The sequence below is a fragment of the Tupaia chinensis genome, unplaced genomic scaffold, assembly GCF_000334495.1.
Source record: "Tupaia chinensis unplaced genomic scaffold, TupChi_1.0 Scaffold000425_1, whole genome shotgun sequence".
NCBI lineage: Eukaryota > Metazoa > Chordata > Mammalia > Scandentia > Tupaiidae > Tupaia > Tupaia belangeri.
In genome coordinates, this window is record NW_006159930.1 from 925333 (window position 1) to 948203 (window position 22871).

Here is a 22871-nt window from a genome sequence, read left to right on the forward strand (position 1 = left end):
CACAGTGTATTTTGGATGGAAAATTCATTTGTGTGTTGTGATGGTGTAAAGTGAATTAATAAAAAAAAAAATTGGTTACCTCTCATCCTTGAATATGTTTGGCTCTAGCTTAACATGATTTTTAGCTTTCATTTCATTTTAGTTTTGTTACTAGCACTTATCATACGTCTCACTTAGAAACTTGGCCTGAATCAACATCTTGCCAATGTCTTGGGTAACAACAGAAGAAGGTAGTATTCTTCAGAAAGTCAGTTGGGCTGGTTTCTTAATCTAATGGTTAAGATCCCACATGACCAACTGTGGTTCAACTCCCAGCCCCAGAGGCTTGAAAACATGTCAGGCATATGTATGCCTCAAATCCTGAAAGGATAGGGAAATGTACAAGGGACTACAGCAGGACCATGTTCCATTTGGGTCCCTCTGTCTCTCTCTGGTGAAGGGGGGTAGGGAGGGAGAGGCACATGGACAGACAAACAATGATCAATTATGGCCATTGAGCTTGACCAAGGGAGTAACATCCGTCCTTCTTATGGCAATGGACTGGGAAACAGGAGGGCTCTCCAAGCTCTGCAGGGACATTTGAAATAGCTCTGAGAAAGACCTCACCAGCAGAGGGCAGAGAAACTGGAGTGGGTAATAACAGGTTATTCATAATGTTGTCCTGAGTACAAAACAAAAATTTGGTTGAAAAAAAAGGTTAGTCCCTTTATTTATTTATTTTTTAATGGCAAAGGGCTGACACAAAAGCAAGATAAAAATTAGCATGTTTGAAGTAATCGTCCCGCAGCTTGACATCTGCATAGTAAATTTTAAAGGAAAAAAATGTGTCAGACAGCCATGAGCCGCTGTGCCCTCCCCCCTTTCATTAGCTCACTGCCAGGGTGGCACCGCTGAACCTCATTACGGCGAGAGGATTTATGAAGCTGAACCCAATGGCAAAGAAAAGGCATCTGTCAATAATTGTAGGGAGCTGCACTCACAGCTTTGAAATCTCATTAAGTATGCAGTTATCAGGCATAAAGATCAAAAACATTACTCAACTCCGACAGAATCTTATGGAGGAACATTAATTAGCAACAGGCCTACAGTACAAAAAAAAAAAAAAAAAAAAAACAACCTTCCTTGTTTGTCTCTTGAAATTCTCTGCCTTATAAAACAATCTCTTAACTAAATTGAGACCTGGTAAGAATCTCCTATTAGAACTTAGCCTCAAACGTTTCCTTTGAAGCAGGTGGAATATAAACCATGGGTATGAGAGAAAGAGGAGTAGCCACCTACCAGGCAGCTCTACCTTCTTATGGATGGTGTGTTGGGCAGGTATTACTCAACATTTGGTAGGAGATAAAGTATTCTTAGAAAAGCAAATAATTTTCTAAGGTCTAGCTAATTCAAAAGATATATGCCCCTTCAGCATACTGTATTTTCATGCATTACAAACCAGTCAACCAGCCAAAGAGTCAATCTACCGACATGTGATACCTCCAAATGCTATTCTATCCAGTGCCTACAAATTTGGAAGTCAATGTAGTCTTCACTGTGAAGTCTGAGTCAAGTCATCAGGCTCTCTGAACTCTGATTTCCTCATTTATAAATAGAGACAATCATATCTACCTCACAGGATTGTTACAGGAGTCAAACCAGCCGATGCAAGTCAAGTGCTTTCAGGACTTGGTCTATAAGAGGTCTCAGCAATGAATGACGGTCTTTATCACCACTCCATTTTCTGCCCATATTGTTAGTGACTTGCTCTTCCTGAGCCCCAGTGGCCCCATCTCCAGAATAATCTAACCTGAAGCCCTCTGCTGCTGAGTAGGCTTCCCTCACTTGGGTTTGTCTCTGCAGCCTGTGTTTCCTTCCCATTTCAACTCCAACAGATTTCTGTGTTCTGGATGAGGCTGCTGAGTGTTACTCTGCAATCTGTTCTGGCTGTTAAATAAACTTCTCCTGCTCCCGGACAAGCTGTCACATATGTGTAAATATCACTTTATGCCTGGACTATGATTTCTAAGTCAGAAGTTCCACTTCATGGTGGCTATTAGGGTCACTCCAGGTCCAGAGCCTATGAATCCTGGATAATCGGCTCCACATGAGAGTCTTCTCTGGGGACAAACTGTGTGGTGTACAAAGGAGCGATCAGCTATTGGACCTGGCATGTTTATGGCCACTCGGAGCATGGTCGAGAATCGCCTTCTGGGTCATCATAGAAGAGGTGGTGCTATGAAGGGACAATAAGCAACATGCACACAATCCTACAGTTCACAAAGCCCATTTATATCTGATAGCTGCTTTGTTACAATCTCAAAACAATTCCAAGAGCTAAGAATTCTTAGGGCTATTTGCTATGTAACCACAACCAGTTACTTCTCCCTGAACTTCAGCATTTTCAACCATGCAGTGTAGCTGTTGTGGGAATTCAGTAGCACCATAGTAATCACAGTTTGGGTTCCCCCCAAAGTAGGTCCTAAACCAGGCATTGGATAGGATCAAAAGGCACGAGGTAGTTTATGTGGCAATAATCTCCAGAAGTGAAGAAGGAGAGACAGGGAATAGAGAAAAGGCAACAAAGAATACATTAATGCGTGTGTTATGGCTACAGCCCATGGGCTCAGTCCCACCAGGGAGCCTCTGACAAACTGTGCAATAGCCAGAGTCACCCCCAAAGTCTCACAGTATTTCTTACTGTTGCATGACTGTCCAGCCCCAGTGGCTCAGAAGTACACTGTGCCACAGGTCTCCACACGGTCTTCACACCGACCTCTTGAGACCTGAGTTGTTATCTTCATTTTCCAGAGGAAGAAAAACCAAGTCATAATGAAGTAACTTACTCAGATTCAGCCAGTCTCCATGCAAGTCTGTCTAATGGCAGAAGCAAGCTCTCAGAGGCAAACTTCTAAGGCAAATTGAAAAAGATTAGCCTGTTTGGTAAAACTGCTGAGGCTCGCACTGTGAGGAATTCGTCTGCACAACATTAAAAGGTTATAGTAGAGATTATTATTTATACTGATTTAGAAGCATGTATTGAACAGTGCTCTGGACTGTGGGTAGAAAAGAGAAGGAGAGCGGGGTCTGTGTGCTCAGGGGGCTCCCAGGCAATGGCAGTGGGCAGCTTCAGTACAACATGGTAGGTACCGTAACACAGTTCTTTCTGTCTCTGTGACTTATGGGTACGGATAAATTGGGGTTCTGAAAGGCGTGATGTGTGATCATACGGCTGGTAAGGAAGGCAGGATGTGAACTCAGATCTTCTAACCTTGAATCCTCAGTGTTTCCTCAACTAGTTCTGCTGAGAGGCAGAGTTAGTTCATTGTGATGAATGCAAGTCAAAGGTGGTGGCTCGGGAACCAGCAGTTAGCGTAATGGCTATGTCACTGGACTCCCACATAGTCGACCGCGGTTCGTGTCCCGGACCCGGTGGCTTAAAACACGCCGGGCACGTGTGCGTGCGTGCCCAAGGTCCCAAGAGGAGAATGGAGGAGAAGGGATTGCGGCATGACCATCCCCCCTGGGGGGTGATTTCTTGCTTTCTGTCTCTATGTCTCTCTCTGTCTGTCTGGCGAGCGCACGTGCCCTACAGTGAAAATCTCTCCAAAAAAAAAAAAAAAAAAAAAGGTGGTGGCTCAAGGGACTTTGGGTAGTCTTTACAGCCAAGTAAGTCTGTAATTTCAGACAGAGATAGTACTAGGAAGAAATATAAATCAGATGACAGAATTAGCAAGTAACTGAAGAGTGCAGTACAGGCATTCCTTCAAATCCAGCTACAGAGAGTTTGTGGGTAGAACAGAGGTTTATACAGTCCTGGATACTGAAGGTGGTATAGAAATACCCCTGGTTGACCACGGTTTGAGTCTGGGATGCAGCAGCTTGAAAAATGACAACAAATTAAGAGACAGACAGACAGCAGATAGATAGAATAAAATAAATACCCCTGGGTACATGGTTAAACAGACAGATAGATAGATAGACAGACAGACAGACAGGTAGAATAAATACTGCTGGGTACATGGAGAGCTTTTCCTTCACTGTTAGCAAATGAAGTACACCTCAGAACCATCTCAAACATGCAAAGAATGCCTATTGCTTGCTTGTTGGTATTCATTCATTCATCCATTCATTCATTCACTATTTTTATCTCTGACTTAAATTCATCGAGCATTTACTATGTGCCAATAGGTTTCTGAGAAATGCAGGGCCTTTTCCATGAAGACCTTTCAGTTAGCTGATTCATTCATTACATGGAGAGCTGGTGTTGAGAGACGAGATACAGTTTCGAGGATTATAAAGAGAAAAGCTATGGCACTAGAATAAAGCAAGGCTCCCAAATCAATGCTTCCCATGCCACTCTGCCAAGTACGTTCACCTTTCTGTGTGTGAGGGGCAGCATGTTAAAGACAGTTAAAGTTTTGGAGTCCCAGAGACCTAGTTAAATTCCTGGACGATCTGTATGACCTTGGTCAAGTTACACAGGCCTGCCGGTTTTCTTATCTGTAAACTGGGAGAATAACCCATGCCTCACAGAGTTGTTGTGAGATTAAAAGAAAAGAAAAACTGTGGAATTTTGTCCATAGGAGGCTCAACAAATATTGGTTCCCATCCTCCCAAACCCTCATCAAAAGTGGAGTGGCAAATTGAGAAAAAGGTTGGCTCTTCTTTCTCTAGATTTAAAGTATTTGAATGTAAAAATGGGCAGACTTCAGAAACACTCTCCAGAGCAGGGTGATAATCAAATTAATAGAATAGTTAGGTTAATTAAACACACAGAAACACACACATGCACACACGCTCATACATTAGACCAAAGCAAAACATGGTACATGTTTCCCTTTCTCTCACACTTCAGTAAGAGCAGATCATCAATTCTAAGTTGTAACACTTCAGGTGAACGGCCATATTTTTTAAAATGATCTCTCTTAACTAATAATTTTCGAACTCAGATTGAGACAATGCTCAAAAGTGAAATTAGTATGGTTACAGTACTTTGGGTACAAAGCATATACTCTATTTGAAACCCAGAAGAGCCCTGGAAATTAGTGAGGGAAAATGTCACTATATCACCTTCTCAAAGAAAAAATAAGAACAGTGAGGCTGGCCTCGAAGCCTGGTAGTTAAAGGAAGCCAGATCCCACATGGCTGAGTGCAGGCTGAACCCTGGCCCCAGCAGTTTGAAAAACATACCAGCATCTGTATATGTGTGCCTAAGATCCTGAAAAGAGGGAGAGCTGGAGAAGAAGGGTTAGTAGAATAACCATGCCCCAAGGGAGTGCTTTCTCCCTCTGCCTCCTTTATCTCGATCTCTGTCTTAGGAACATATGCACCTTCTGGCAACTAAACACTTAAAAATAAAAGTAAGACCAGTGATGTTGCCCTTGATTCTCATGACTACATTGACATTAGAGGGGAGTAACAAAAAAAATGCAACTTGTTTGTTTCCGTGCAAAAACAATAGTTCCTTTAAAAATATATATCCTGGGCTAGCAGGTGGTGTGGAGCTTAAGATAGTTGGATCCCACATGGCCAACTGAGTGGTTCAAATCCCAGGCCTGGCAGCTTAAAAAACATTCCAGGCACATGTGTGTGCATGCCCAAAACCTCAAGAGAATGAAGAAGGGATCACAAAAAAAAAAAAAAAAAGGGATCACAGTGTGGCCATACCCCCAGGGGGTGATTTTTCACTTTCCCTTTTTTTCTGTCTCTCTCCAGGAACACATGTCGTATAGCAAAACTAAAAAATAAGTGAATAAAATAAAAATATATATTGTTGGGCCAGGTGATGGTGTGCTGGTTAAGGCACCTGGATCCCACATGTTCAACTGCATGGTTCAAGTCCCAGAACTTGTGGCTTGAAAATCATATCAGGCATCTGTGCATGTATACCCAAAATTTAGAGAATGGAAGAGAAGAGACTGCTGTGTGGCCTCCCACCCCTGGGGGGGGGGGCGGTGGTGGTGATGGTGGTGGTGGTGGTGCTTTCTCACTTTCACGGACAGAGTACATGTGCCCTATAGGAAATTATGTATGTGACATATTCATTCATCAGGAAAGTCATGATGCATGATGCATTTGTGCATAGAAAAAGATAGACAAATACGTCATGACTTTCCCAAAGACCTAATATATGTATGTATACATGTATAGATACACACATATATATGTATATACATCTTCTATATTCAAGGACATATATGCATATATATGTATTTACACATATATTTAAGGACATATACATATATGTATATACACATATTCTATATTTAAGGACATATATGTATATATATATGTATACATTACAAATATGAGTTTATATATATGTCCTTAAATATAGAACAACAAACTTTTTATGTAGACCACCCATCATTTCTAACCTACAAAAATAAGTTATACTTTGACACCTGTCATCAAAATTAATACATTAATACATGGTAATTTTGTATTCTAAAGGGGGGGGAGAAGCAAATAATCTTGTAGGCCAATGCTGCCCAGGACGAGATCCCAGGCCTCAGGTGGTCTGTAAAGACAGTATTGGGAATCTGCCAGCTATGTTTAATATTTCAAAGAGCCTAACTAGAACCTTTACATTTTCTCTCACATAATTAGGCCAACCAAGCTAAATAAAACCACAAATTTCTTTTATTGTTTTTCTGTTTGTCTGTTTGGAAGTTTGGTAACACCAGAGATCACATGATAATCAGAGGTTCTGACTGGTCTTTCAAAGAAATTCTGAGACCTGAAAACAGGACGACACTGTGAGTCATGCTTCATGCCCAATGTCTCAACATGTGAACAGCCAGTGCAGTGAGACCCTGGTTGCAAGTCTACACTCCAACCCTTTAGACAGAGAAAGTTTTGTGGTGTGAAGCTCCGTGCACACAGAGCCAGGTAAGGTATAAGGAGACCTGGGTGATTAAAAGACTGAGAGCCACTGGCCTCACTTCTCTTATGGAAGTAGGGGCAAGGTATGGAGAGGTAAAACATTGAAAGGGTCTTCATCCCAGTAATGAGGTGAGAGATATATCTCACCACACATTCAAGAACTCTCTAGGACCTCATAAAAACACGTTATAAGTTCATTAGCAAGAATTTTATCCTTCACATGTATGAATATGCTTAAAATGGATATTTTTATTACTGTTCGAGAGTATTAAAATGAAGACTTTTAAATAAGAGAAAAGAGGTATTGGCCCTGCTGCTCACAAGTGAGGGTGAACAGAAATGCACACTGTTCACCCTCACTTCCTTTATGAGATTTGCCAGCTAAATTGGCAGCAAGTGGATGGAGGGCACAGACCCTGCTATCAGAAGATGAAGGTTTGAATCTCAGTTCTGCCTTTAGGAACCGGGAGGTGCTGCACATACATTGCTTAATATCTTTGAGCTTCCGTTCCTAGATAAAAACGCAGGCAATCTCTCCCTCTTCTAAGAACGTGGTATTGCAAATCAGTGAATCCTGTAAATTCGAATACCAGTTCAGTCATTTACTTGAAGTGTATATGTGGATAACTTGCCTAATTCATTAGAGCTTTTGTGTGCTCCCTTATGAGTAATACCAGTTGTCCTTCTGATCTCATCAGTTGGTTCTGAGAATGTAAGAGAATTCAGGTTAAAAAACAAAACAGGAACTGAATGGTAGCACAGCAGTAAAACTTGAAGGTTTATGAGGACAGTCCACATGGTTCTAGGTTCTTACCTGGAACCCTCCCTGAGAACACTAGGCACACATGTGCCCATGATATTAGGCTGACTGGGGCTGGCTAGAGCTGGGAGTGGACTGTGGCATTAGGATCTTGTTTGGGGGTGCTGTCTATTTCTCATCAATGAAAAAAATAAAATTTAAAACAAAAACTAAAATATAAACAAAGTAAAACATAAAACCTTACAGTGAAATAAATATGCTAATTCAAATTTACTACCACATCAGTGTAAAACTACATTTTTACTCAGATGAAATATCTCTTCAGACCAAATCTTTAAAGAAGTATCTTGTTTGTTTGTTGAAAGAGGACAAACCCAACAGGTTTTAATTCTAGTTCTGGACCCCGTGGCTACATCCTCCCACCATGCAATAGCCACTCTGGATGGTGTGGGCTGTACACATCTTCGCTTTCAATGTTGGATCTTCAGAGATCCAAGTCAATCAGAATAATTCCAATCCCTGCCACAGCAATTGCTTCATGGGGTACAGTTAGAGCTTGAAGGTTTTGTTTTAATGGGAATAAAACATGTAACCATGCAAGCCACTGCAAGCCATCTTGATATCATCAGGGAAGAACAAAGCCAGTACTAAGAATTTCAAAGAAAAAGAGTCATTGCTCTGATAATTTCATGATCCTCCAGATCAAACTGTACCTGAAGCTAGTGAATTCCTGGGCTTTTCTGTTAGGTAAAGCAATAAATTTTCTTGGTTGAGTTTGAGTTGTTCTCTTCTTGCCATCTCAAGAAATATACCACATGACTTCAAGCAAGTTTTATTATCCTTAAGCTTCAGTTTCCTCATCTATAATAGAGGATAGTATAATACCTATCACAGAGTTATAGTGAGATTTAATAGTGCTTGAAAAATGCTTAGTGATCCAGCAATCCCACTTCTGGGTATCTACTCAAAGGACAGAATGCTTAGTTGGAAAAGCACTTGCACATCAATTTTTATTGCAGCATTATTTATGGTCACTAAGACATGGAACCAACCCAAATGTCTACAAACTGATGATGAATGGATTGAAAAAGTGTGGCACATATACTCTATGGAATACTATTCAGCCATTAAAAAAAAGACCCTGGCATTTGATAGAAAGTGGTCAGATATAGAAGATCTAATGCTGAGTGAAGTAAGCCAGGACATGAAAGAAAGATATTGTATGTATCTACTTAATATGCTGACTATCTGCACTTTATGGTAGAGATAGAAATATTGGCGGGCATAAAAGCAGTGAAAATAGTTAGTGATGAAAAGACAGTGTGGAATGGGATGAGAGAAGAGTATGAAGGATAGCAAGAGAACAAACAGAGAGGCATGACATTAGTGAGACACAGATACGGTTTATTACCTGTTGATGATGACATAGATAGTATTGTCAACTGAACTGGTCTAAGAAGTATTTTATGTGGGGTAAAGTCTTTTTATGAGCAAAATGATAGTGATTGAATGTTTAAAAAATAATTGGAATAATAATGATAATCTGGGGGAAAAATGAAAAGCTATCGGATGATGATGATGGGGATTTTAATGTCTTTGTATTGACTGATATGCATGGTATTCCTTCTGGAAAAAGAAATATAATACACTGTAAAGTTATATGTGATTCAATGTAATATTAAACAAGATTATGATAATAAATTTAAAAATAAACAAATTTATGAATAATGGCAAAAAAGTGCTTATGACAGTATTTTTATTTAACTTGGTTCTCTAGACTTTGTGCTGCTTTAAGCACATCATTCACTTCATCATCATATCATCCTATACAGCTTTATTGTCCTCATTTTACAAATAAAGAAATGAGGGTCAGGGAATTTAAGAGACTCTTTTAGGAGGGCTAAACAGCTAATAAAAAGCATAGATTTCATAAAATATGACTGTCTCCTTTTTTTAATCCTTTGACGAAGTGATTGATGTTGAATGGAAAGTGTCAATGAAATACGAATTGAGTGCCTATAATGTGCCAAAAACTGTTAGGTATCATATATACAGCAATAAATACAATTTTGGTTTTAAAGGATACAATCTCTTAACTATTAAGTAGTCAGAAAAGTCCTGACGCATTTTTGCACAGAAAAATACATCATGACTTTTCCAACAACCCAATATTTAGATTATGGATTGAGTTTTTGCTTTGGATATAATTGTATTATGCTCATAACAAATATGCTAACCATCCCACATCTAAATCCTATAAGAACATGAAAAACACTGATAGAAATAAGAAAAGTTTAGTAATTTAATGCAAAAGTGTTGTTTCCATGTAAAATTTAACATGTATGTACACATCTTACATTCCAACTGCTATTTAATTTCTTCTAAAAGTCTGAGTTAAAATTTAACATTTCTTTCACATTCAGTTTTATGGGGGGGTTTTTGTTGTTGCTTGTTTAGGTTTTTGCCATAGAGTTTGCACTCACCTGAGAGAGACAGACAGAAGGAAAGTGAGAAATCTCTCCCCAGGGAGGATGGCCATGCCACAATCCCTTCTCCTCCATTCTCTTCTTGGGACTTTGGGCATGCACACACATGCACCTAGCATAATTTTCAAGCCACTGGATCCGAGACTTAAACTATAGTTCACCATGTGGGAGTCCGGTGCCTTAACTACCATAATACCTTCTGGTCCTGGTTCCATGGATTTTAAAAACTCTTTTTATATGCACTATAAAGAAACTATCTCTACACTACCTCTGTTCTTCCAAGATGATGTCAACTTGCACATGTTTTCTAGAATGTGATGTGACAATGGGACAGAATAAAAACAGACTAGGGTCTCCACTACACCATTTTCTTAGGAAATCTGCAGGGAACTCTAACAATGTGTTTTACAGTTGACCTCTTGGTGATGTTCTCTAAATGTCTTTACATGTTATAGAGTGCATCCTACAAAAGTCCATTCACCAGAAATATAAAGAATGACTATGTGGAGAACAGTTAATATGAGCCTCTTCCTTATAAATGTTGTGTGCAGATCAAGAATTACCATGGAAGTAATCGTACAAAACATAAATAGGTTCTGAACTTGTCTTAATAATTATGTTGTCTAAAAAAATTTAATATGTCAGAAGACATCTCAAATGAGATTTCTCCACTTTTACAGGTAGATAGAAGTCTCTCTTTCCTGTCTCACCCTAGGATTTTCCTGTAAATTTCAGTAGAAAGGTCTGAGAGGGGGACCTGGGAAACCATCCTGCAGACATGAATGTGGTCCCTGATTTCATAATTATGAGATGTTTACCTGGAAGCTAACAAACAGCTGATATAATTTGTTCCTTGCCTTTTTTTTTTTTTTTTTGGAGAGATTTTCGCTATAGGGCCCGTGCGCTCACCAGAGAGAGAGACATAGAGACAGAAAGCGAGAAATCACCCCCCAGGGGGGATGGTCATGCCACAATCCCTTCTCCTCCATTCTCCTCTCTGGATCTTGGGCACACACGCACACACGCACACACACCCAGCGTGAGTTTTAAGCCACCGGGTCCAGGACACGAACCGCAGTCAACTACGTGGGAGTCCAACGACGTAGCCATTATGCTAACTGCTGGTTCCCTGTTCTTGCCTTTTGATAGTCTTAAGAACTGTAGCAAATTAAAATTTGTAGTCAGACAGATCTAACTTTGCTCTTTTTCTTATTTTTAATTTTATTATCCATATCATTAAATTGCTATACATCATTTAGACTGTATTAGGTATATTATTTAACCTCTCCAAACCTATTTCTCATTGTAAAATGAGAATAAAACCTATTTCATAGGGTTGTGTAATCAATGAGATGCACAGGACCTACATCAGAGTAGATCTCAATAAAAGTAGCTCCCTTCCCCTTTAACTCCCTGAGAATGTATTTATTTAATATATTTCAAGAAAAATGTCCTTAAGAATATAACGTAAGCATCACCAGACTACACCAGTTTAAGAGTACAAATAAAACATTATTTTAATATATAAATAACTTGTACTTTAAAACTTATTTCCACATTTATATGATACAGTCATTTCTGGGTATCACTGGGGATGTGTCTTATGCTTCTTGTCTCTTCTTCTTCTGGCCCCTTTGTTGATGTCTGCTCCCCAGGGAATGGGGGAAACTTGGGGGCAAAATGTTGCCGTTTCTCCTGGCTGGACCCTCAGTGAGAACAGAGAGGTTGTCTTCTATGAAAATAGCAGAGATTCTCCAACTTTAATACTGTCAATGAGCCAAATTGACATGACTTTCCATCAAGACTTCGGAGCACCAAAAACACACTGCATCTGTATGAAAGTGACCCTCTCTACCCAGGCTGTTTCATGCTTTGATATGGATCAATACTAGCAATTCTTGTGCCTCCCTATGAAAATAGCCTCTTCAGCTTTTGCCTGTAGTGTTTGCCTTTGTCATCCACAGGTAAAAACCAGAAAATTCTCTATCTAGGTCCTCTCTTCCATGAAATTCCATCCCAATACAAATCATTTTCCGCAGATACCTTCAGACTCTTGGTTTCCTATGTCATAAGAACCATCCAGTAAATGTAAATCCAGGTTAGGCTCTGCTAGAACTCTCTCCATAACAATTACAGCATGTTCTAGTTTCTCATCCACTAAGGGCCAGCCTTCAAATCAAAAGCAAGTACAAACGTAGTAAAATACGTAATGAAAATTTATTCTGTGACATTTTCCTCATTGAAGATATTTAAAAAGATTAAAATGCATCAGTATTTCATGAAAAATACCTAGAAGAATTTAGATAATATCTGTAATATACATGATTTGACCCTGAATATACATTTTTTTCATTTCAAACATCATTTAAAAAAAACATAAAAATGATAAGAATTGCTGCAGTCTTCGTATATCTTGTGTCTCATAAATTTTAATCAACTGCCAGTTCTTTTATCAACTATGTATGTTAACGGTATTTGCTCCTGTTTTTGAATGAGAAGAACATCTGTTTTCTGTTTCTTAGCAGTGGTATTTGGGTCTTCTTTCTCTGATTCTTCAAGAAAATGCTTCATGTTGAGTTTGAACAGTAATCGAGGGTCTGGTCCAGGAAGAGGTGGGCAATTACATCTCTCTCTAATTTTGAGAGCCTACAAAGAAAGAATATAATGCAATATATATATACATACATACACACACATATATATAACATATAATGCATATATACTAATTGTGTGTACATATATATTAACATATATAATTAACACATACATATGAATAATATATATGAAGACTGTGATGGCTAATAAGCTCTGGTTAAAATAAACATAAGAATACAGTCTATATTTTTAAATAAAAGGCAATTTTATTAGAACACATAAAGAGAACCACACTACTTTCATGGTGCTTTTAATGATTTATTCAAATAATATTTTTAAAATAACAACTGTATTTGCAACTGCCCAAATGCTATGTTGATGAAAACAAGTCCTAAGAGTTGTCTCTGGTTTCAAAGTTGAGTTGTTTTGTTTGTTTGTTCTGGTGATAAAGGAAAGTACAGCTTTATTGCAACACACAAAGCAAAGAGAGCTATGACAGATTTCTTCAAGAAAAAAATAAACAGAATATAGATGGTTGAAGATACTGAAAAAATACACTCTTAATTGGGAGAGTATAGGAGTTAATACTAATAATTAGAAAAGTAAACAAATTAAATTCATGACAATATATTTTTTAATTTATTTGTTTTATATTCATTCACTGTGTATCACTGCAGCATACAAAATGAGTTTTCCCATCCAGAATAATACACTCTATATTGGTTCAAAGATATTGCCATACATGTTATCTTAAACAAAGAATTTTCCATTTGTTTTTATATATTTTGCTTCTTTGTTTTCTCCCTCTTGATTCCTTCCCTCTCACCCTCTGCCATTTCCCACCTTATGCTGTATCCGAAGGAAAAGCAGTCATAAGACATTGTGTGGCTCAGCTGTGACTATTGTGCTTTGTTTACAATACCAGAACTTGTTTCCTCTTCAGTCATGATACAGCACACATGCACATACATGGGAGGGGAGGGTGGAGAGACGAGCACCCTCCACAAGATCCGTTAACACCGTCATCCCCTCCTCCAGTCTTCCAGCCCATGGGATCATGGTCACTAGAACACAGACCCAGGAGGTCGCCATGTGGGATCCAGCTTCCTTAGAGCAGTACATTGCCACTGTCACGAGCCAGTCCCGCAATACCAAATCTTGATCAACCCAACCACACTTTAACAGTTTTGGAGGGAAAGCAAGCTAGATACAGGTGTTTATGCACACAGTGTGATGGTGGTAAGATAGCTCAAGTCTCAGCCTCTCCAGTAGAAAGTAAATGAAGGCCTAAAACTGAAAAGTTTGGAAGAAGTAATATAAGCATGTACTTAGATAAGGTGGAAATACCAAAAGAATCATGCAATGGAGTCTAAAATAGTCACCCTTGAAATCCAGAGCAGGATAAGAAAACTGCTGTTTTAACTAGCCTCAGAGAACTATTTAATTTTTTTAAGTGGGACTTGGATAAGACATAAAAACTAAAACATTTGTTTTAAGAAAAAGATAGAGAGCCTTAATATTTTGAGAGTTTAAAATGAGAGATATTTAGGGGGAAAAGCTCTAACAGTTTTTCAGTACTTCTGACCTTTAAATAGTGATTTGTCTTAAGAGAAATAAGGCAGGAAAGAGGAATATAAGGGTTTGGAGGAGTGATAAAATTTTAAACTACTAGTCAGGCAAATTCTCACTGACAAGAATGACTTTAATAAGAGAAAAAGAAATAAAACTCTGAAAGACATGAGGGAAGAGACACAAGGTGACCTAAGGGGAAGAATATTCTGAGAGGAAGCAGAGAGCCCAAGGAGATGGATGGGAGTGAGCCTGAGGTGCCCTGAAACAGCAAAGAGGCCGAGGAGGTCGGGACAGCTGAGCGGAGGCAAGCCCAGCAGACAGGTCTTGGTAAGGACTTTGTCTTCCCTGAGAAGGCCTGCCTCTAATATAGAGGTGGTCCACAGGAAGAATGAGAATAGAGGCTTAGAAACCACACATCTAAATACCTAAAAGCTATAAGTCAAGCCAATGAAACTACAAAAATCATGTTCTAGTCTCCTACTTTAAGGAAGACACATTCAAAATAACAGACAAGAATGTAAAGTTCTACATTGAAAATGATGCATATATAGTATCTTTCATTTGATTGTCTTACATGTTTACTTTTAAAAAACATTATACACCACTGAGATGTAAAATGACTCAATGAAATAAGGAATCATGAATTCTTTTTAAAAATTACCCAGAAATGCAGTTATAAGAATTCTTGGAGGGACCTGCAGTTGGCGTAATGGCTATGGCGCTAGACTCCCATGTAGTTGATTGCAGTTCGAGTCCTAGATCAGGTGGCTTAAACTCACACCAGGCATGTGTGCATGCATGTACAAGATCCTGAGAGGAGAATGGAGGAGAAGGGATTGTGGCGTGGCCATCCTCCTGGGAGGTGATTTCTCACTTTCTGTCTCTCTGTCTCTCTCTGTCTTTCTGGTGAGCGCACGCACCCTATCGCAAAAACCTCTTGGAAAAAAAAATAAAAAAAGAACTGTTGGATTTCAGAATGCAAAGGTAGTCTAAGCTTTCTTTAGCTGCTGCCACTAGCCTGCTGCCTGCCCCTCTCTTGCCTTAGCTGGCACTTTGAGAGGCGTTATCTGCCTGTATCCATGCAAAGAGGCCCAAGTGGGCCCTGGATGCAGGCTCAAAAAAGGACAAGTCAAGAAATTCCACTATTCCAGATAACCAGACTGTGGTATGGAAGGGGCCACAGTTCTTAAGACAAGAACACATAATGGTGTCTAAATGTCATTATACATCTCTAAAAACCCACAGATGGTGTAACACCAAGAGTAAATGCCATGAACCCCAAGGTGATAATGAGGGGTCAATGTAGGTGCATCAATTGTAACAAATATCATTTTGATAATGTTACAGGCTATACATATATGGGGAAAGGCATATATGAGAAATATCTGTATCTTCCAAACTGTTTTAAACCTAAAACTGCTGTAAGAGAGAGAGAGACTGTATGTATGTGTGTATGTATGCCAGCTTGTAAGTACAAAGAGTTGGGTTTAAAACCCATTTTGCTTTTAATGCTTTTGCCCTACATGTTTTTTTTAATTAAAAAAAATAATAATAATAAAACAACAACAACAAAAAACAACAACACGTTATGTTTCTTGAGCAATTCTTTTACTCAATAAATGTATTTTGGAGATGTCTGAGCCACATTGTTAGAAAAACTATATATTCCCCATACTGGCTTTCTATCACTGTTTCTTCATGTACGAACTGTTTCTCTCCTTGAACTATCTATCAAGCAGAACTGTGTTGCAGACCTTATATGTTTCTCTCAAATCTTCATCTATTTTACATAGTAAGATTTTACTGGCTATATCAGTATAATATTTTTCTGTTCTTTTGCTTTCCTTTCCATACTTATTACATTTTAGTGTGCCAACATTTTTTATTTTTATAAATTTAAATCTACCCCATTAAGTATACCTTCATCTTTTCAAAAGTTAGTTACGTTTTTCTGACTGTACAGCTAGAATATGCCTTTATACTTTCTTCAGTTTGTTTCTGTTTAACTCCTTGCACTGCACCTAAGAGGCACTTAATAAATGCGTGCTGAATATTAAACAAACATTTATAGAATACAAGCTATGAATGCATCGTTATGATAAATGTCATAAGGAAAGCGCTCTTAAGCATTTACACTCTAAGAGAAGGCAGAAGTACACTCTAAATACAAGAATATATATTTCTGAGAATCCTAAGGAAGATTTGAAATTAAATAGGGAATTAGTCAGCCTAAAGATTCCAACTGTAAGTGAAATAAACTAACACTTTCTGCACACGCTCCAAGCGCACTGTGCCAGGTGCTTTATGTATGTTACCTAAATGGACATTATGATGTGAACCACTGTTTTTAATTGTCAGAGAGCACATGTACTCATGGCTGGGGAGCAGAGAGGGAAAGCATCCCCCAAGAGAGCTTAGTCACGTCGTGATCCTTTTTCCTCCATTTCTACATCCTGTAAGGATTTGGGGCACTCCATGCACATGCGCTCAGCATGTTTTTCAAGCCACCAGGGCCAGGATGTGAACCACAGTGGGCAATATGTGATCTGGTTTCCTTAACCACTGCACTAGAGGCTAGCCCATCTGAATCACTTTTAATATCGTAGGCCTGACGTAAATATCTACCATTAAAAGTGTCATACAAGGGAGGGAGGCAAGGATGGAACAGCAACAGGCCCTTACTCACACAAATGCACACATATGCACACTGAACACCCAGGAGATACTGCCAGTCCTGCTTTATATGTGAAGGAAACGGAAGGTTAGATTAGGAAGCATTCTCAAAGTTAGGTGGCAAGGTCAGCATTAAAACCCAAGACTCTTAAGACCAATGCTATTTTTACAATACTATTTCCTACGAGCATCTTTTTCCATTACCAACTATTAATTTTCCTATATGCTAAATTTCTATGATGGAAATGTTATTCAACTCTATTGTCAAGTTTTCTACTTTTTAACCGTTATATTACTTACCTTTCCTATTATTTACACATCATGCAAATATTTGACAAGTGTTCACTAAGATCTCAGACACTCTCACAGGCATTAGGGAGCAGCAGTAAACAAAGGCCTTACATTCCAGGATAGTAGATAGAAAATAAAGAAGTAAACAAGTACATTATAATTAAATACATCACTAAACTAACTGTATCTGATTCGGGAATGACTGTATGGAAGAGAGGCTATCTGAGATTGAGAAATCAGAAAAGTCTCCCCAGGAAGGTTATGTCTACATAAAGAACTAAGGGAAGAATATTTCAGGCAGAGAGAAACAGAGGGTGATACAGGGATAACAAGAGAGGCAGGCAGTGGCTAAACTGTGGGACATGAAGACTAAATAAGGAGTCTGAACTTTATTCTAAGTTAGATGTAATGCCGCTGGAAGGTTTTAAGCAAGAAAATGATCTTAAAAAGATGATTTTGGCTACATATTCAAAATAGGTGGTTAGGAGTTAAGTGAATAAATTGAATAGGAGGAGTAAAACAGGAGATGACTACAATAACTGGGGGAAAGTGACAGTTACTTTACTGGGTAGAAGACATAGTGAAGGAGAAGGGCACAGTCCCCTCATGTACTGAGGAGACAGTCAACAAGATTTTCTCCTGGACAGGACGCAGACAGGAAGAGAAGAATCAAAGATGAGTCTTAAATTTCTTCTCTGTTAATAGCTTTTCTTTTATGATGCCACCCATACATCGCAGGAGGTTTTATTTGCTTAGTAGTAAACAATCATGGTAATGTAGTACTATGTGGTTTGCTGATTAATGACCTCAGTCAATAAATTCTTTTATAGGTGCTTTTATCAAATTGTTGAAACAAAATCACTTGTGCTTATAAAATAAATCAAATGCTTAGATAACAGTCCTTTAGACATTTTGAAACTAGAATTTTTTTTTTAAATTATGTCGCTGGATAATTGTTCTTTGAACTTTTGAAAAAATCCTCCAAAGTAATCCTCATCAGGGTGAGGTGCCCTTTTCTTTGCTAATTTGTTAAGAATCTATGGTTTGGGACCAGCAGTTGGCGTAATGGCTATGTTACTGAACTCCCATGTAGTCAACTGCGGTTCAAGTCGCTGGACCCCCATGTAGTCGACTGCGGTTCAAATCCCAAACCTGGTAGCTTAAACTCACGTTGGGCACATGTGTATGCATACCCAAGATCCCAAGAGGAGAATGGAGAAGGGATTACGGCATGACCATCCTCCCAGAGGGTGATTTCTTGCTGTCTGTCTCTTTCTGCCTTTGTGGTGAGTGCACGCACCCTATAGCAAAAATCTCTAAAAACCTCTATGGGTCTCTAATATACTTTTGATTCTTTAGGAAATTTGCCTAATTGATACAATTATTATGACTTTGACTAAATTTCCTAAAGAACCAACTATTGTCATGTAGTTTATTTCTGCTTAATTTTATTAACAGTATTTCCCCTGTGTGAGGCACTTATTATAGTTCTCTATTCTTTCCTTTCTTACTAATATAGACATTTATATTCATAAAATTTTCTTTAGGTATGTTTGAAGCAACTCATAAAATATAACTACATCATTCCAAAGTTTATTGATTTTAAAGCATTTTTTAATGTTTATGGATTTCTCTTACCTTATATGCACCAAATTTTACTTTAATTTTTTATGGCCACCCATCTTCTCATTTCTGCTACATTAGTTTTACTGTACTATGATCTGAGAATTTGAATCAAAACATATTCATACATGCTCCAAGTTTTATGACTGCTTTAGCACAAGATATATGTGCATTTGAAATAAAATATATATTCCATTTTCTTTTTTTTTGGAGAAGTTTTTGCTATAGGGCGCGTGCGCTCGCCAGATAGACAGAGACAGAGAGACAGAAAGTGAGAAATCACCCCCCAGGGGGGATGGCCATGCCACAATCTCTTCTCCTCCGTTCTCCTCTTAGAATCTTGGGCATGCACGCACACGCACCCGGCGTGAGTTTTAAGCCACCAGGTCCGGGACACGAACCACAGTCAGCTACACGGGAGTCCAGCAACATAGCCATTACACGCTAACTGCTGGTCCCTATATTCCATTTTAACATTTAGTTTCTTTTACCAGTTAAATCTTATTTTTCATACTATTCAATTGAATTCTTTATTAACTCCGTTCTTTTTTTTTTTGGAGAGGTTTTCCGCTATAGGGCACGTGTGCTCGCCAGACAAACAGAGAGAGACATAGAGACAGAAAGCAAGAAATCACCCCCCAGGGGGAATGGTCACACCGCAATCCCTTTTCCTCTATTCTCCTGTCGGGATCTTGGGCACGCACACACATGCGCCCAGTGTGAGTTTTAAGCCACCGGGTCCAGGATGCGAACCACGGTCGACTACGTGGGAGTCCAGAGACATAGCCATTACGCTAACTGCTGGTTCCCTTAACTCCATTCTTGATCTGTGGATTACTAAGAATGGCAGGAGGCAAGCTGTAATTATAATTATATACAAACTAAACTACTTAACTATATATTTTATCTCATTCTAACCATCAGTAGATTCTGGAAAAAGCACTTCTACTGAGTATTTCACTGACCTATTGCTCTATGTGTTTCATTTATTAAGGATCTATCTTAAAAGAAAGAAAAGTTGGTTTGGTTAGATATTATACCAAAGTGTATTAGTTTCATTGTTTTTTTGCCTTTTTTTTTTTCTTTCTTAAATTCTTACCCTTCCTCAAAGACTCAAAAGTAAGGTCCAAAGTCATTCTTACTCTTTCATGTCTTTACATTTTCTCTTCATACCTAGGCAGCCTGTAAGAGCCTATCTTTGCAATGAAGATTAAACACTTCATAAATTTAAATACATAAGCTTCGTCTTTTCAGGGTTTCCCATGCAGGGTACTCTGAGACTCTTGTTAAAAAAAAAAAAAAAATCTTGAGAAATGTTAATGCAAACAAACAAAAAGTAATACAGAAACTACAGCCAAAAAAAATGAAGATATTAGGAAACTAACAACTGTACTGGTCTTTCTCAATGTTACATGCAGCTTGGATTTCCTGGTATTTTTCGATATTCTTTCATTAAATTTTTTTTTTTTTTTTGGCTTTAGGCATGTAATTTGGTTGGGCTGTGTTCCTCTGTCTTCCACATCAATGAGTCTTTGCTCTGGGGCATCAATTCCGCTCTTTATAGTCTCCGCTATAAGTTGTATAGCTGTTCTGCCATATTCGCAAGTTTAAGAATTCTCTGAAATGGATGTGTCTTACATTGTGAAGTCAACCTTTCTTCTTCCATCACTCTCAATGTAGTTAAATCAGTCTTATCATTCCAGCTTCAGTAGGCACTGCTTCTAGGGGAGTTCTTGCCAACCAGGCCATCCTCTTCAAGGGAGGACAACTTTACAAGAGATTTTTTTTAAAGAGTTATTTTATTTAACTTTATTTATTTATTTGTTTGTTTTAATTTGACCAGAGAGAAACAGAGTTGGGGGTGAGGGAAGTGAGAAGGCACGCTGCCAGGTCCAAGACTTGAACAACAGTCGGCCATGTGGGAATCCAGCGCCCTTAACCACCATGCCACCTGCTGGCCCTAAGTTTTTTAAAAAACATTGTTCTACTTTTCAAAATTTATTAGGAGAAGATACCCATTTCAGTGGCTTCATTGTTACGGTTTGATTTAGTTTGGATGAGGGGCCTTGTCATATTAATATTAGCTAAGGAAATGCAGATCATTAGGTGTCCTATCAAGTGCACCCTCGTGGATTATCCCCATCTTTCGTGATCTCTAAATTATTTTTACCACTCTGTAAATTTTAGAAATTAAGAATAATGAAAATGCCAGGTAGGAATCAACTGATTATGACGCTATGAATTAAACAGTTTGGCATCTACTTATGAAGCCATTTTAGCATTTTTTACTACTGTATACTTTTACTTCCTGAACTAGTTGTGATATGCTTCCCTCATTAATTAAAGAGTTAAATAAAATCTCAGTCATGTGTTTATTTTATATTTGCATGAGTCATGATTTCACCTTTTTTTTTTTTTTTTTTTGTTTTTTTCTTTTTTTTTTTTTTTTTTTTTTGCCATAAGGCACATGCACCTGCCAGAGAGAAGACAGAGACAGAAAGTAAGAAATCACCCCTCATGGGGATGGCCATGCCACAATCCCTTCTCCTCCATTCTCCTCTCACAATCTTGGGCACACATGTCTAGCAGCTCTGGGACTCAAACTACAGTAACTACGTGGGAGACCAGCGACATAGCCACTATGCCAACTGCTGGTCCCCCATGATTTCACCTTTTTAACAAAATTATCTTTAACTCCATTTCATTTTTTTATACATTCAAGTAAAAATTGTAGTCTAACTATTGTAGTTTTGTAAGTGACCTAAAATATAAATACCTATATATTGAAAGCAAGTGTGTGTATATATATATATATTATATATATATATACACACACACACACACACATATATATATATATATATAAAGACAACGACCACCTCAGCATAGGTTGACCTCAGTTGTTCTCTGAAATGATAAAAATAATTAGAAGAATTCTTCAGTCAAAAACATTTCCAGTCAATCTCCACAATATGGATAAGCCTAAAGTATAACATGTTTCAAGCCAGGCAAATACTGTATAATCTCACTGATATGTGGAGTACAGGAAGTTGAGCTTACAGAGGTTGAGAGTGGAATGGTGTTGGAGAGATGCTGCCTGAAGAGTACAAAATTTCAGTTAGATAGAGGAATAAGTTTGGAGAGCTACCGCACAGCAGGTCACTGTGTAGAGGGGGAAAAGAACTTTCTTTTCCTTCCCCTGGGAAGGATCTTGGTTAAAAAAATTAGTAACAATAGGCAGATCAACAAGAGAAAAGGCATACAAATTTATTTACCATACACTAGAGCCATGCATAATATTGGCCAAATAGTTGTGATTTAAATACCCCTACACAAAAGAGGTGAAAATGGGGGTATGGGCAATTTTAGAGTAAATGGGCTAATGCTCAGACAATAGAGAGTAAAAGGAGTTGAATAGGCCCAGGAGACAAACAATAGTTTGTGACAAAATCTGCACAGGTGTGTTGACATTCCTCAATCTTCCTTCCTGTGACTGGAATTTAATGAAAACTCAGGGAGGGGGCACGAAGGCGATTTTTTTTTTCTCTTTGGCAGGTCCAGTCTTAAGACGGGTAATGAAATATCAGAGTAAAGTCCCTCCTTGTACCACAATGTGGGGATTACAAGATTACAGGGATCTTGATACTGCTTCTAAGATCTCTTAGTATGTCAAGGTGCCAGTCACTGGAGTATCCGTTTCTGAGCCCCAAAAACCATGTACTTGAAAACTGGTAAGAGAGTAGATTTTTTAATTCTCAGCACAGGGGGCCAGCAGGTGGCAGGTGGTTAAGGGTGCTGAACTCCAACATGGCCAACCGCAGTTTGAGTTCCAGACCTGGCAGCTTGCTTTCTCACTTTCCATCTCTCTCTCTCCCCATCTCACTCTGTCCCTCTCTGGTCAAATTAAAATAAATAAAGTTAAATAAAATAATTCTAAAAAAATTAATTCTCACCACAAAAAAATCAGTATGTGAGGTGACTGATATGATATATATATATATACA

The 22871-nt window shown here is 38.5% G+C and overlaps 1 protein-coding gene across 2 annotated transcripts in view; it reads right to left on the reverse strand.

The window, feature by feature from the left end:
* Nucleotides 1-11612: 11612 nt before the first annotated feature.
* The window catches only part of OMA1 (OMA1 zinc metallopeptidase), a 48277-nt gene continuing 37018 nt past the window's right edge, over nucleotides 11613-22871 (reverse strand). For both annotated transcript variants that reach the window (XM_014590276.2, XM_006154910.3), the window contains one exon: nucleotides 11613-12759. In XM_014590276.2, the coding sequence (XP_014445762.1) occupies nucleotides 12547-12759 (213 nt within the window). In that variant the 3' untranslated portion in view covers nucleotides 11613-12546. The remainder of the gene's footprint in view (nucleotides 12760-22871) is intronic.